This window comes from Petromyzon marinus, unplaced genomic scaffold, assembly GCF_048934315.1.
Source record: "Petromyzon marinus isolate PM22_M1 ecotype Great Lakes invasive population unplaced genomic scaffold, UKy_Petmar_22M1.pri1.0 PM_Scaffold_19, whole genome shotgun sequence".
Taxonomy (NCBI): Eukaryota; Metazoa; Chordata; class Hyperoartia; order Petromyzontiformes; family Petromyzontidae; genus Petromyzon; species Petromyzon marinus.
In genome coordinates this window covers 1,180,772-1,197,922 of record NW_027423157.1, presented here as the reverse complement: position 1 = coordinate 1,197,922, position 17,151 = coordinate 1,180,772, and the positions used below count along the sequence as shown (strand labels likewise).

The window sequence follows — 17,151 nt, the reverse complement described above, 5'->3', positions numbered from 1 at the left end:
CGAGTGACGAGAGGTCAAAAATTGCGTGACGTCATTTATGGACGGCCCCTCAAGTGAATGGCAAAATTGGTTTCGATTTACATTGTTTCACTTACCGTCGTGTTTTTCAATGTACTAAATCGAGAACTTCAGTGCTTGGGGGATTTTGGAGCTGGCTCACCGCCTGGGCTGCTGCTGCCTTCCCACTCGGCTGTGGTTGCTCGAACCTCCGAGTCGTTCATAGCTCGTGGCTTCTAATATCGGAAGGAAGCGGTGATCGTCTTTGTTCGATGGCCAAGAGCTGCTGCTGCGAGGATGACCGGAGTTTGCGTGATGATCGTTTATGCTCCTGGACACGAGATCAGCAAGGTGTGATGTTTCATTTGTGGGAGTTGCACCGCCTGTACGCGATCAACCGTCGACGCGCCCACCCGGGCCCCACGTTTGCCGTGAGGCACCATGAGGGCCTCCCCGACGGCCAGGGCCTGCGCACGGTCGGAGTGGGCAGAGGCCGGCGTTCGACTGGTGGTTTGAAAAGAACACGGACAAACATTCGAGCTCACGCTTTTGCTTTGGCAACAATTTTCGTTAATTGGGCTCCGAGCGGCTCAACAAGCCTGGAAGCCGGCGCATTTAATCACCTCCGAGATCGAAATGTGGCAAATCGCATGCTAATCAGGAGCAAGTTGGCCCAGGGATTGAGAATCAAATTTGCATGTGAAACGGCGGTGCAGGACTCGATTCGAAGGCGAGTGAATACTGCGCGGTGGTGCATTGCAAGTGGACATTATTATCATCCAACAGTGACCAGCATGGTGAAGTATGGTCAAACTAAACCTGACATCCAACATCACGTGGCGAGATGTTCATCCAGCAGTGGAAAACGTAACTTAAAGTAACCAAAATAACAGAAGATGCATGGAAAAGAAATCGGTTTAATTTTGTATATAAACGCATATAACTCATGTGTACATGCTTGTGAATATACGATTCAGTTAAAAAATGTAAAACACATTTACACAAAGTCGCAAAGACATCAACTCCCTTAAATCTTTACCACTACTCCAGGAGCTCAGAATTATTGCCCAAGTACTGTATATACGTGAGCAAAGTTATAACCATTTACGAAACAATTTGAAAACGTGTCAATATTTTGTCAGAAATTATCTTTGCACGTCTAAAGGACAAGAGAAGCTGTAACGAAATGCGCATTTGTAAACGATTAAACCTTAAAATTTTCTGACACCGACATTTTTTCCAAAAACATTCCTTGTGTGATTGCACAGAGTCCGATGAGGGGTGGGGTAGCTGTGTAAAAAAGACCTGAGGTGAAATTCTTCATTAAACCGACGATTTAAACAGCAACAGCTCGGGGAATTTTATACTCTGTTCTATGCAGCTGACCGCTGCCCCTTCATACAGTAAATGGCATCCTCACAAGAATAAGTAACCTAACATCCCTTGCAGGGAATCCTCTCGCGATAAAAAAATATCTTCCATTTGCCATCCATCACGAGACCCCTGCGGGTGTCACCGTGCACAATCATACTTCGAAGCTCTTGCTCGGATTCCCCAGAGCTTTGCCCTCCGAGTGGCCACCCTAATGGCCCACTCCGACAGGCCAAACTTGGCACAATTGTAGGTTTTCAACTATAATACACGTTTTATGGGTTAGATCGTTTAAATATATAAATGTGTTGTTGAACCCACCACCACCCGACAGCCAATTAGTAAGGTTTGTCACATAAACAGAACATGTCAATTCGTTACTAGTACAGTCCACCAGTGTGTTGGAGAGCAAAGCCACACCATTTACAATCTAAGTACAACATTTCCCCAGCACTAACTAGCTTCATCAGGCGACAGCCATCACTTGTGAGCACTTCTTTCGCGAATTGGGAGGGGAATCAATGAATGCATATGACTAGGGGTATCCATTGCCGATTGGGTTATTTATATGTTAATCAACACACATTATGCATGCGCATTAAGGAACGAGGATTCGCCACGAATCTGGCTGTCGCCTGATGAAGCTGGTTGTAATTACTGGTGAAACATTGTACTCAGATTGTAAATGTTGGGGCTTTGCTCTCCAAGACACCGGTGTGATGTTACTAGTAACGAATTGGCACGTTCTGTTAATGTGACAAACCTTTCGAATTGGCTGTGTCGGGTGGTGGTGGGTTTACCGACACATTTAAATATTTATTACGCGATCTAACCCAAAAAACCTGTGTTATGGATATTGGTCGCGAAAGCCTACGTGTTAAACTGGTTTTCAACTGTTAGATCAGTGGTAGCCGATATGTGAATCGCGATCCATGGGTGGATGATCGCAAAAGATTTGATTGTGGATCTCTGGACAAATAGGAATTAACACCTCTAATATAAAGCAATTCTTGTTATAGCAGATGGCAAAACAAAATCCCCGACTAAGAATTAATGGATTAATAATATATATCTTAAACCAATAGATCGCACTAGCACTTGGCATGTCTACAGTGTTCTATTAGTCGGTTAAATCCATCTGGGTAACTGTTGGTCATATATTGCTGGTAGATCACGGAACATGTTGAGATATACCAGAATGGATCACAGTGCTTTGTGGGTTGGACACTGCTGCGTTAGTCAATAAACACCACCGATTCAGTAACCAATATTTTTGTGAAATCACCTTCATCACAAGGGGGTCAGTGTCTTGGCTGGCAAAGAAGTGGGGCATAAGATATCCTAAACCTTTCATACATCTTGACGCGTATACACCTTCATTGGCTGATTGTACTACCATTTGAACCGCTGTGACAGGAGAACGAAGAACCGGTGACCTCTGGATTGCAAGTTCAGAGTGCAAACCGTCTGTTACTTCAGGGTAACATTTCTCATAACCGCTACTGCTTTTTTTTCAATTGTTCACCTCTGCTTGCGAGCACAATGTACACTTAATTAACTCTGCAGATGTAAAACCCAGAGTGTGTGCCCACTCATGCACCTCCTCCGACATCTTGTTGACACCGCATCCACGATACACTAGTGCTGTCTGGGTTTCTTAGGCCGGGGAGAAGGCGAGCCCCATGGGGTGGACTCCGCAGGGTTGTAGCCTGGAATCTGTGACAGCGGACACACAAATGGCACAAACGTACAACGAAGATAGTCACCCAAATAAGCCTTTAACAGACTGTGCTGCTGTTAGGCGGCATGGCCCACGAGGGGGTAAGTGGCCAACACCTCTCCCCAGTGCTGATGTTTACACACTGCACCAGGTACTCATTTAAGAAAGAGTTGACCTTGGGTAGGCAAAACAGCAGTTCAGATAATCCTCACTGGTGTTGGCGGTGAGTGGGAATTGGGTTGCCGGGTTCATAGCGCAGCGTGCTAACCACTACACCAATGCTCTCACACACACACATGCGAGTATTTCCAACACAAGTGATACGTTATTATTACACTTATTAACACTGAAAAACTTCGCCAAGTCTGAAGACTTTTGAGGAACAGGGGGAGAGAAGATGACAACTCCACACAGTAACACTCTAGTTGGGAATCAAACCCAGTTTTCTTGCTGCAAGACGCAAGGGTTTACCAATGTGCCACCCTGCCGCCCATGGCGATACGTAAACTACCTTAATACCAGTTTCAACGCATGATTCTTTTTAGATATGGGAGGAAACCAGAGAACCCGGAGGAAACCCATGCAGAACAGACTCATGGAGTTTTGTTAAGACATCTGATATCTACCAAGGCTCCCACACCCTGACTTAGCTTGGTATTTTGAGAACTCGCATTCATCAACAACAGCCCCAAACGATCATTTAAATAGGTCACGTTTCAGATAATGGCCCTTCTTGTGCAATGAACTAGGGCCATAATAAAAATCTAATTTATACAGCACCTTGGATATCGAAATATCTCAAAAAAGCACTGGACATTAAAAAACTACTCAAGTATAGATACAAGCCAATAGAAATAAAGTAAAAGCCGATAATAACAATAATGACAGTGATACTGACACTTTACACAGCATGCAAAATGTAATAAAAGCTAATCATAATGATTCCCCTCACAGTAATAACCAATCAGAAGCCAGGAAAAGCCAATTAATAACGACGTTTTCAAGCTGGATTTAAACACACGGACAGTCACAACTGATATAGGTAGGGATAGTATCCCATAGGCTTTGGATATACAGTCTGTTCTATAATACGGTAGTTGCGTACCTCAAGAACACTGTGTTTTGGAAAAATCGTGTTATAATAAATAATATATATTATATGGGGTAAAGCGCATTCCGCAATAACGCGTGAGATGCGTAACACAGGCTGAACAAAGACTAAGGAACGTGGGTAGCATCTAGAAGCATCCAGCAGCATCCCGCCTTGTGTGATGCTACGCCGAGGCAGCCATTACACAACCGCTTATTCCTAATCGCGCGACGTAGTTCCATTCATTCAACCGAGTTAAATCCAGTTCAGATCCGCGTTATACAAAAAAATGCGTTCCCTCATACATTCATCATCGCGTTATATCCAATTTGCCAGTTACAGGAGGTATAGGACAACAGACTGCAGCTCAAAATGCTAGCTATACATATATTTTTTCCATCCAAGACCGGAGTTTATATTTTATTCCTGTGTTATAAGGGTATTAAGTTCAGGGGCTAAATGCCAATGGATGGGTCTGATAGCCACGGGAGAGCCTCAGGAGAGAGTTTGTGTCATCTTGCCACCCCCTCCATTGAAGGAGCGCAGACTACAGTGGTGTAAAATGTGGTCCATAGTTTGGGTTGCATGGCCACAATCGTACAGGAGCTTGTTTTTAATGCACTGCTATGTATCTGTATGAGTCTCTATGAATCTCTAGGAATCATAATGGGTCTCTCTGTATCTCCTATGTATCTCTGTGTCTCTATGGGTTTACTATACGGTCCCACAGTTTGGGTTGCATGGCAACAAGCGCTATGCTGTGGCTTGTGTCATTAATTTTCGGCCCGCTGACGTTCCGATGCGGCGAGCGTTTGTTTTTTGTGCACTACTGCTGGCGCAGCAAGCAGCAACAGCAGCATGGTCACAATACAAATCGGTGGTATTCCGAGGTTGCGCGTCGCGCCGCACGGTGAGTACCTCCGGGCGGACGAGGTGCATGCGGATCCGCTGGTGCTGCAGGTTGGACGAATCCAGCGACACGCGCACGCGGTCGAACATGTTCAGCGCGATGCCCTCCACGCACAGTGTGAGGCCCTACACAAAACACAAAGACATCTCTAATGTAGCCTTAACAGACTGTTGGGGCAAGTGCTGTTGGCGAGGAGCACAGATGAAGGCCGGCACAGCACACAAGGGGGTGGTTTGCCAGCGCCATGCCCGGCCGCCTTTGTCTCCCCAGTGGCGATGTTTACACACCGCACCAGGCATTCAATTGAGTTCCGAGTCAACCTAGGGGAGGCCCAGGACCGGTTCAGATAATCATCACTGGTGTTGACCGTGCGAAGGAATCGAACCCAAGTCGCCAGGATTGTAGCACAGAACGCTAACCGCTACACTACCGCTGACTGCTCTCTGCCAAGTGCCCTGCATACAAGTACGGATTGACGTGAACCCAACGTTATTATTCATACAATTACAAGGGTCACTCAGAAAAGCCTCACTGATTCTCAAAACGTTTGCATTCAAGGTCACTGCTACGTTTTTGTAAAAGGAGGCGAACGATTAATATGTGCTCCCCAAATAAGTAATTTGCGTGTAATTTGCCAACCTTGGACCATGATGCTGGCACACGAATAACGTTACAGGATCTTTTAACGTCCACTGTTAAAGCGGATAGCCTGTAAATATTTTACGCTTAATACACACCACAGTATTAACCGGAGTGGCCACCGAGTTTGAAACGCAAACCTCCACAACACACAGCGAATGCAATACCGCTTGGGCCACCTCACCGCGAGCTGAAAACCAGGCATGAGAAGCCGATGGCTGCAATGACCAAACCAACCGAGGGATCATGATGTGCGGGCCAGCCAAGGAATTTTAAAGCCTTATTTGGCCATCATTAAGGAGTAGATGCAACCCCCCTTAGGTTATATGGAGTGTACAATTGCAGTTAAGAACATACCTAAAATATGGCTGCAAATGTTGACCCTTTTGAGCTTCTGGTCCAAATTAGGCTGTGTGCATTATCCACGCAGAGTGACAATGTAATGCGGCATGCAAGGCATGCTGGAAAGGACCGGATCCACTGGTCACACATGTGCTTTTTGCCATCTAGAGATCACTTTTTGCATCAACTACTATTTCCCTCATTTGTTTTTATTCTACAAGTACTTTTCTGCCCTTTGAGTTTCTCATTGTTTACAGAAAGCATTAGATTTTCTCTATAATTCTTCCGGATCTGAGGGATTTTACTGTATTTTTAATGTGATGTCCTCTCCGTGACAATACGGGCTCCGTCATGGCAGTTATTTCCAAAGCAAATTTAATTGTGACCGTTTTATATTTGAAACGCATTTACATCATTTAATTCAGTTTCAGTTTATTTTGGTATAGCCCTGTGAGCCATCCGGCTCTAATGTATCCACCGGTGTAACTTCCTCTGTAATAGTCCACACTGCCAAATGGCAAAAAAACGGAGCTTCGTATCTCACTGCGTTCTTCCACCTTAAACCAAGTGTCTGTGTGTCTGATAGAAACCTAATCGTAGAGAGATGGTCAGTGGGCTTGGGTCCCAGTGCATTAAGCCAGTCCTGGGTTTAAATGCAGAATTCAGCCGTTCGGGAAATGCCAATGCCTCCCGGTTAAGTGAACACATGCCCTACCTCCTCGTCGAAGGTAACGTTGAGCTTGAGATCTTTGGAGTCAAAGAAAACCGTCCCCTCCAAGCCGTACTTGGGAATGAGCACCACCACGGCGTTCTTGCGCACAAACAGCACGAAGCCCTCTTCGCTCACCACTCCCTTGCTCTTGAAGAACAATTGAGACCACAACAACAACAGCCGTTAATCACCGCTACGTGGCCAAGAGCAGACACACGCGCATCACTTACCAAGCCCATAATTACTTAACAAAATTTAAGGTAATTTTCCGCATCCCCCCGCTAATTTATTCCAGTTGTGCTATTGGCATCATGTCATGGGGATTATTTTGAGTTCAATCGTGAAGGTACAATGTCAATTGTATTGACTATAATCCTCCATCACCTGACAGAGCCAATCAAATAAAGTTGTCACATCATGGGCAAATGTGCCAAGTGACGAGGTTTTTCAGCAAACACAGAAGAATGCTGAAAAGCAATGTCAAGTGTAGCCAACCAGTACAGCCACGGCACCACCACACGTAAGCGTGTGAATAGAAAACAATTGATTCTTACTACACGCACAATACGATGCCTGCTTTCGTGACCTTAAAAATGGTTTTCAAGAGACGAATGGACTCATTATCAGGTGCCTAAGCACACGCCGTGCAAGCTCCACGTGGCCCACACTTCCGCCTCCCACCTGCGTGTGGAAAGCTACAGACGAGCGTTGGGCGTACTGCGCCATCTTGTGGCGGTAGTTGAGGTTGTTGCAGAGCTGCTGCTGCTTCTGCTTGTCGGTGAGCGCCGGGTACGTGGGGTCGGCGCCCACGCACACGGCCAGCAGCCGGTGCACAATCACATCCGAGTATCTGTAACGGTACAGGGAGACAACAACAACAACAACAATATTCACATTTGTTGTAGCCTCTATTTAATATGAAGATTAAATTTACAGTAGATACAGGCTGCGGTATGGCCACGAGATGCCAACGGAGCAGCGGTATTAATCAACCAAGCACCGCGATTCATTCTGGTGGATCTCAGCGGGTTTCACGATCCACCAGAAAGCTACGCAAACAATGACTCAGATGGATTTAACGCTGTGATAGAATACTGTACTCTGGACATACCACGTTCTAGCACCATCTGCTGGTGGAAATGATCTTTGTTAAGGTATGAATTTAATTCTTTGTTGAGGATTTTTTATTTGTCAACAGATGTAGCGCAAATTGCTGCCTGCTCATATCTGTGTTCTTATTTAAGATCCACAACAAAATCGTTAGCGATCCATGGCAGAATTGCAATTCACTTTTGGCCGCCGCTGCAACACGGCAATGGATTCTTGATTCTGCACGTGGAACACTGTCACCCTCCTTGTAGGCGTTGGTGTTCTCCGGATCCTCTAGTTTTTCTCCAACACAAGCCAAACAACCATTTAAGGAATTGGCCAAACTTCCCGTTTATAGGACCTTTTAGAAAAATAAGTCAAAATCTGAATCTTTATCCTGGAGAAATCCGATTCGCGATAAAAGCTCTTTTTGACAGATGTCCAGTAGGTAGATGATAGGAGTGCTAAGAATAGGAAAGGTAAACAAATCACTAAAAGTAAATAATAGAAAAAAGATATACAAGTACGTAGCCAATCGTGCTAATCGGAGGTGTGCCATAATGACAAATTAACATTGCATAAGTACATCAATTAATGAATAAATTCCTAAACTTGGGAAAGGCAGCACAGTCCCAGACCACACCAAGACAACAACATAGTCCCCTCAATAATCGCGAAGGTCGATTTCACGCGTGTGCCTGACGCCAGAGCACGTCACCGTCGAATGGGCAACGTGAAGTGGGTGTAGATGGCGGTGGCGAGCCCGTAGTGGTGGGTGTCGGGATCCATGCTGGAGCAGAAGTAGATGGCCTGCATCATGCAGCGCGTGGCCAGGATGCGCAGCAGAGTGTTGAGGTATGGTGGCGCTCCCGGCACCGCCGCCCGGTCCAGGGACTCGGCCAACGCCTTAGCCGAGTCCACCTGGATCTCGATGTTCTGCGCAAAAAAATCGGGCACACCGGCGTTTGTGAGGTGACTATCCCGCACGTGGCTTGTAGTTCAGTGCTGGGGAAGCAGCAAGGGTTGTGGTGTATTGGAAAGAAAACGTTATTCAGCGCACTTCTTGTAGGCATTCAGGTTTCCATAACCTGGCTTGCCAGGAGAAGGCAGTACGGCAAGTGGATTAATCTACATCTGGCACAGTGCCTGGCTGCCTTCCAGCGTTGTCTGTGGTTCGTCACACCTTTTGAGTTGTTCTGCCTCTAAGGGCGAGTGGAAACTATACGGCTACATCTCAAGATAAAGGTAAAAGGTGCAGTCCTGCAATTGCTCGCTCAGGCCAATACTGACATCGTTTCAAGACACCTCTGCTTCACAGTAGGGGGTAGCACATTCCCACCCATTTTGAGCATAATGTTCATCGCAATAAGTCGACCTGATATTTCAACATTTCAGTGCTGGAATTTATCTAAAATTAAATACAGTACTACATTTATCGTGATGGTTTTTTGTTGCTTCTTTCTGTGGAGTAGCTGGGAAACGAGCCGAGTCCTTCAACTCCCTACACTTGATAACACAGTATGTTCAATGCGGCTGCTGGATTTTGAAGCCAGGGTCCCAGCTGTAATCTCTGGGTCATAGGGTGACCCAGGTGACCCTTGCAAATGAGACTATTATGGTCTCTTGAGTTCCCACCCGGTTAAACCAAAAGACCTCAAACAAAAATTTGAGCCACCCGGCGACCTCTGAATTCCTTGCGAGGAGGATGATATTGAAGGAAGGTTAACAGCAATCTAGAGACAGTAGAAACCCTCTTAAAGACGGTAATTGGTTCCACGAACCCGAGCATTAAAGGATTTGGTCATTAAGCGAGTATAGGAAATACGTGTTAAAAGCTTAATTTGTTCCGATAGCATCAAAAGTTTCCCTTGTTCACCCAAAAAACGTACTTTATAATATTTAAACAATGGATATGAATACATAAAGATACTAACATTATAAACACATCATATTAAAATAAACACTGTTAATAAATGCATTAATTCATTTTGATTTAAAGCTTTCGTGACTGCAGGGATTCATATTCTTGGTTCTTTCGGTAAATTCACGTAGAAGGGAAACAATAAAATAATAAACATTTAAAACAATAAAATTCTCACGACGTTTCGACTGCAACACAAGTAATCATCATCAGGTGTGAAAACCACAACAATAAAATTTGAAAAAAGTGGCGGTTATTTTAACGTTAGCACCACGGAGAGAGATTTCATAAACCATTTCGGGTCTTAATTGATTGATCACGCTTAAGGTGGCTTTCAGATCGCATCCATTATTTTTCGTCTCCCCACTCCTCTTTTCAGAACATAGATGGACTCGTCCATCTGAACAAACTGTCAAATCTCTCTCCGTGGTGCTAACGTTAAAAATAACTGCCACTTTTTTCAAATTTTCTTGTTGTGGTTTTCACACCTGATGATTATTGCTTGTGTTGCAGTCGAAACGTCGTGATAATTTTATTGTTTTATATTTTTATTATTTTATTGTTTCCCTTCTACGTGGCATTAATTCATATTTACTGTACCTACAACAGCCCGTCGTTAACAGGGAAATGGTCGGTTAAGCCTACACATTGAGCTCTATGGAGGCCCGTTGTTAAGCGATTAGTTAACAAGGGTGGTCGTTAAAAGGGGTTCTAACTCTACCTTTGATTTGGCCGCATTCACCAAGATGTCGTAGTTGGAAGGCGGAGGTGCCGGGTGGCGTCGGAGCAGCGCACACTCGGGGAATTCGCCTACGATGCGCTCCGCCACGGAGATGTTGGCGAGCAACATGAACTCCTCCACCATCGAGTTGGTCTCCCTGTGTACACGCACCAGTTTCCGCCAACACAACACATCAATCACAAGGGTCAAGAATCTTTATCTTAGATTATTTTGCTGATAATAAATTTCCCACGTGATAAGCCACTTTGTTCAGCTATCATTTGTGGTCAGGGTTTTACTTGGTACGATAAAAATAGTTTAGTTGTATTTGTATATTTGTTTAAGTTATTTGTTTACCTTTCCAATACTTTGCAATCCTAACGTGTGCTTGTATTGTTTGTTGTTGTAACGTTGTGACCTGCCCCAACTGGACATCTGTGAAAAAATAGCTTTATAGCTCATCGGATTCTTCCAGTAGAAATATATATTTTGATTCTGATAGAGAGATCTGCACAACAGTCGGATTGCAGTCATGGGAGGTGTCTTGTTGACGAGACTCACTTGAGTTCCTTGGTCTGCAGGTCGATCGGGTCGTGGGTTTCGCTGTCCATGTGGAATCGGACCTCAAGGGGATGCCAGAGTCAATGGCCTACGGGTGGAGAAGGGACATGAGCGATTATCATGTCCAGCCAAAACAACACAGAATCTTAATATAAGACACTTCACAAACTCAGATATTTGAGTTGAACATGCACAGCTCGTTAAGTCAATCCACTGCTGGATGAGGGCCGCCCCATGTCATGCGGGTCGTGGGGTGGTTTTACCGTACTTAACCGTGGTGGTCAGTACGCGTTGGCAAAGGTGGGGGAGCACAGACATGGGAGCATTAAGTAGAGTAAAACAATTTATGTCACTGCATTGTCCTCTATTGCCCACAATGTAGCCCCGCAGCAGCCTGTAACACTCCAATCTAGAAGGATGTTATTAACCAGGTAAAACCTTAACTTCTTTATTGTTGCCTTCATTTCTGCATCTCCAGCTTCTTCAGCCTCCCACTCCCAGCCCCGCTCACTTCCCCCCCCCCCTGGCATTTTGTCGTGCTCGCCCCTTTAATCCCTCTAGCAGCACCCCACTTCCCCTATCCCACACCCCCCCTCTCTATCTCTCCCCCCTTGCTCCCCCCCACTCTCTTACCTATATAGCCTCTTGTTACAACAGCCCTTTTTTGCCCACTTCAGCAATTGTTTCTGGCTGTGGTTGTCCCACCTGAAGAAGGACACTTGTGTTGCGCCCGAAACGTCGTTATTTAATTTAGTTGTTATTTTATTTTATAGTTTTACATACGTGACTTTACTGAAAAAAACAAAGAGTATGAATCCTGTAACACTTCTTTGTGCATGGTATTCACCCAAGCCTCATGCATCATGGGGTCAAAAAAAGCTACAGGTGCAGCCTTGCAATTGCTTGCTCAAGCCACTGCTGGAAGAAGGGGGCTCCCATAAGAGGGGGCCCCTCTAGAGATACACCCTTTTACAGTCCCTCTCAATGTATTTTAGCCTACTCTTCCACGCTGGCCGGATGTCTTAGAAGACACGGGAGTAACCACACTTTACCGGGCCACAGGCGACCTGCCGATCGACTAAATGTGGTGCATCCATTAATACTGCTCAGCGCTCCAGAGGCGGTGGAGGGGATGAGGATCTTGACAATGAGTTACCCGTTTTGAATGCGCCTCTGCTTGAGGATCTTGGCCAGGGAGTGGAGGCCACGCAAGCTGCTGGTGACCGGGTCCTTCCGCCCGGCGTCGTCCATCATTAGCTGAGCCTCTGCGTATGTCAGAGACGCCTGCGGGGATACGATGAACACACCACGGGTGAACCATGGGGTCCTCGCAATTACACAATGCCCACGCCTGATCCAAGCCCAAGCCAGAACTCAACAGATGTCTACGTGGCGCCCGATGACCACTGAGGGTTACGCTCACCCAAAGACAGCAAAATTTATATTTTTTTAATTCTCAAAGCTGGAATTTAACCAAATTTAGTGCAATGTAATTTGGTGGTCTTTTGTGCAGTGAGTTTAACACATAGGCTTTCGTGACCAATATCATCCATAATACAGGTTTTTTGGGTTAGATTGTGTAAATACGTAAATGTGTCGTTAAACCCGCCACCACCCGACACAGCCAACTAGTAAGGGTTGTAACATAAACAGAACGTGGCCAATTCGTCACTGGTACAACACACCGGTGTGCTGTACTCGTGACGAATTGGCATGTTCTGTGTTTTGTGCAGTGATTGTTGACTGGACAGAGACCATCAACTCACTACTTTCATGTCCTACCTCGCACCTCCGATTAGCACAGTTGGCTACGTATGGTGCAAAAGAAGTTCAACATACATACTACCACTTGTGAACCCGGTTCATCTCGCTACACTTGTGAACCCAGAGGTGCAAGCTCAACGCTCTGACCTCTCAGCCATCCGGAAACCTCAACTGCACTAACATAGCAAGGCACCGATACAATACACGTGAAAGCAAACGAGAGTTTTACAAAAACTGAACGTCTGTGGGGGGGGGGGGGAACTCACCTTGGAATTGATGATGCTCTTGGTAAAACGTGTGCTCACGATCTCAGCCTTTGGAGTCATCTCCCATATGCACGAGAACGCCAGCCTGCACGCGCACAGCACATGCATCGTGGCCATTCACCGTCGAGTGGCGGAGTCGTCGACATTGGACTGGTGCAGGGTGTTCACTCAGGAAAGCCTCGCAAACTCTCGAGACTCTTTTTCAGGAGGGTCTTGCCAAGTTTTTGGTAGTCGAGTCATTCTTTCAGCAGCGGGATGTTTGGCCAAATACCGGTTTGGGTTGTTACAAATGACTCAACTGGAATATATACGTAGCAACCATTGTTCGACTGCAAAAGCTTTGCAGTACCCTCCCGAAGTTATGAGATTCAGTGAGGCTTTCCTTGGTTAAGGATCATAGTAGTAATAACACGTTTATGTTAGCGATGAGAGGAAACCTGATAACCTGGAGTCAACCCATGCTAAATAGGGGGAGAACATACAAAATCTACATGGAAAGGCAACCAAGTCGGGCATCAATCCTAGGCCATTCTTGCTGTGAGACACGTGTTACCATTGTGCCTTCCTGGTTTGGCTGCTTATGTATGTACACATGCTTGTGTGGATCTGTACAATTACACTTTAACAGTGCCACGCATCATGGGATTACATGTGCACCTGGCAACAACGCACGTTAGCTGCTGAGTATGGGTTGCAATGTGCGCACTTGCGAGTTCACAGTTGTTGGTGCATCTCACCGGTCGACGTTGGATCTCAAGGAACACAGGTTTGAGCTCAATAACTCTGGCACCATATCAATCCTCTGCAGGCGCACAAACACATAAACGCAACCACTTCTCTATCAATAAACACGATCTGGCAAATACATATGCACCAACTCAACGAGTGTTTTGCAAGCAAACCCACACATGATTAAGTCACCTGCAGGTAAGTGTTCAGCAAAGTGATGTTTTCGCGAATGCCACTTAAGATTGTATGGGTTTTATTTAGAGGAAATCTGATGAATCCAGAGGAAACCCATTCACTAACAGGGGGGAGGACAAACAAAACTGCAAGCAAAAAGGCACAAGAGTTGAGTAATCAAACCCAGCGTCTCCTTGCTGCAAGGCACGAGTGTTACCACTGCGCCGATAGCCTGCCGCTCATGATGTCACGGTACATCATATGATAAGAAATCCGCAAAAATCACCTCGTTTAAAACATCATGAGAGATATTCAGCATTGTTGTTGCACATTTTTTAATTCTAATTCATTTTTAAGTTATCGTTATTCACACGGGAAGTACTGAAAAGCACGCAAAAAAATGTGGTGAAAATGTCAAATACAATTACAGTTGTGGGGAAACTGGTACCGCGATGATCGTTACATCATAATATTTTACATCATGTCGTAAAGTTAAGAATGAAAGGATGAAATCGGCGGGTCGTAAAACACTTGATATTGTGGCAAGAAGAAATCCACATCTTACCTTCTCACACAGGTAAACTGTGGTACCACGCAGAGATGCCTCCTCATCCAAGGCATTCCCCGGCCGGATAAAGTAGCTCACATCGGCGATGTGTACCCCAACCTAGAACACACATTAATACACCGTCACCACCCTCACATGCATGGATGTGTAATGACAGGGTGATACCTGCCGGCCTGTAAGGGTAATTAAGGTTATAGCTGCATTACATAATGCCTTATTATGAAGGGGCGTATCTGGGGTATAGGTCAACGGCGGAGTCAGTCGAGAAGCTCCGGGAACCATCCCGAAGGACCTAGAAGGTTCTAGAAAGGGGGCGTGGCCAGAGGTGGAGCTTGGCCACTCCAGGCAGATATAAAGAGCACCGAATCAGAGCTTCGGGGCTGTTAGCGTGGGGTCTGGGTCCTGGTTGCGTCGCTACCGTCGTGATCTCTTCGTCTTCGACCACGTGGCTGGTTCTTCTGCAAGAGCAGCTCTGTCTCCGCCGCTACGCTCGTCAACCAGCCAGCGTAGCTACGCAGGATGGAGATGGGCTGCGTGCTTGTACAGCCTAGGTGTAGCCGCATTACAAAGTGTATCGCCCTGTGTGCTTTTAATAAATAAGAAGCCTTCTACTAGACGTCTGTCGGAAGTCGCTCACTCCACATGCATGCATAACCTCCACCATAGCCACTCCAACCAAAGCACAATAATATGAAATGAAATGCACATCCATTACTACCTGGTGCATTCATTGTGAACCAGGCATTCGGCCAGTGACGTGGACACTTAGGCCAGTGGGGTCTTAGCCATGGCTTGGCTCAGGCTTGGCTCTCGCGCAACATGCATTGAGATTATTTCTATTATTTTGGCTGCTATAAATGTCCAAATGATGGGCCACTTTGTTGAGCTATTCATTTGTGGCTAGTTCACTAATCAAAAATAAATCAATACCTCAGTGGGCTTTGCCTGGTAGGATGGGGATGGTTTCGTTGTATTTGTTTGTGTTTGGGTTATTTGTTTATCTTTCTTGTACTTTGCACTACTATTATGTTTTTGTACTGTTTGTTGTTGTAACGTTCTTACCCGCCTCTACTGGACATGTGAAAAATAGCTTTATAGCTCATCGGATTCCTCCAGTATAAATATTCTAATTCTCAATAAGCCACATCAAAGCAACGCTTAAAACCAGAGCTGCCTCTAAGCATGGTTCCAGCCCTGAGCCTCTGTGTCCCTTGTGCCTCCTCGTATATCTCTGCATGCTCCCAGCCACGCTCAGAATTTCCGTGAGCTGAGCGTGAGCCAAGGCACAGCTGAGCCACTCATGCTTCTTTGGAGGCAATGGAGCAGATCAAGCCAGAACCGAGCCATGTTGAAGTCAGTCCTGAGCTGAGCAGAGACCAAGAATACGGGCACTAAGGCAACAATGTTTGGAAATTAAAAACAGGAATATTGTCCACCCCTTTGTCAATCCACTGCAGGATGAGGGCTTCTCCATGCCGTAATGGGTCGCGATTGTCATTTGACCTTGCTTTATTACGATGGTCAATGCAGGTGGTGAAGGGGAGAACTTGGGCAGTTTTTTTAGATATCACTCTGTACCGGTGTTAGCCATGACTGGGAATCTAAACCAGCTTGACAGGATGAATGTGCAGTGCACTTATCATTGTGCCACTAAACTCCCCTTGTCACCTCCGCTAGCATTGACAAAACCATGAAAGGAATAGGCACGAATTACCGCGACCGTGACCACGATTACCACCACCAAATGAATACCTCGGTGTTCCCATTGTCGAGCGGTTTGCAGTGTAGGGCATCGTCGATGTCTGTGCAGCCTGGAGGATCCACGCTGCAGATGGACAATGCACGGAGGTCCTCCCTGCCAGCCTGGTCCTTGTACGGGACACACACAGCACCAGGTTCAACAAAACGCTGCCTTCCAACAACCAAAACACAGGGTGAGCCATACATGGGTAAACCAACTTCATTCTAATGGCGTTCTATCTTCTCAATAGGCGACTGAATATTTTGAAAGTACAGTCCGTTCTCCTATGACTCTGCGTGTTTTCATATCGTGAATTAGATATAATGCGATGAATGCATTAGGGAACACATTTTTTTCATAACATGGATGTGAATTGGATAAAAGGCGATCGAGTGAACAGAACTGCGTTGTGCGAGGCAGAATAAGCGGTTGTACAGTTGCCTCGGTGTAGCATCACACAGCGGGATGATGCTGGATGCTTCTAGATGCTACTCACGTACCCAAAGTCTTTGTTAAGCCTGCGTACGCATCTCACGTATTTGCGGACTGTCCTTTACCCTATATTATTAATTATGCGATTTTCCACAATTCGGTGTTCTTCAGGAACGCAAGTACAGCGTTATAGGAAAAAAGTCTGTAGTCCCCTTGCTCCATTCATTTCTGTACTGGACCATCTCCACGGCCACTGCAGAGTCCTCCACATCCTGGCTCACCACTTTGATCCGCATCTCTCGAGGCCTGCCTCTTGGGTCTCCGCCCTGGTGCTTCCATAAGTCCGTTGCCTTCCTTCCTCCGATGTGAATTTCCTCTCTTCTTACGATGATGTGTCCGAGCCA

General features: G+C 45.9%; 1 protein-coding gene across 1 annotated transcript; it reads right to left on the bottom strand.

The window, feature by feature from the left end:
- Positions 1-894: 894 nt before the first annotated feature.
- LOC142922866 (exosome complex exonuclease RRP44-like) lies at positions 895-6,940 on the bottom strand (the record flags this gene model as incomplete). The annotated part of the gene is made up of 3 exons (XM_076063809.1): positions 895-3,084; positions 5,097-5,213; positions 6,785-6,940. Coding segments are annotated over 3 exons (351 nt in total), but the record flags the coding sequence as incomplete, so codon positions are not given.
- Positions 6,941-17,151: the final 10,211 nt, after the last annotated feature.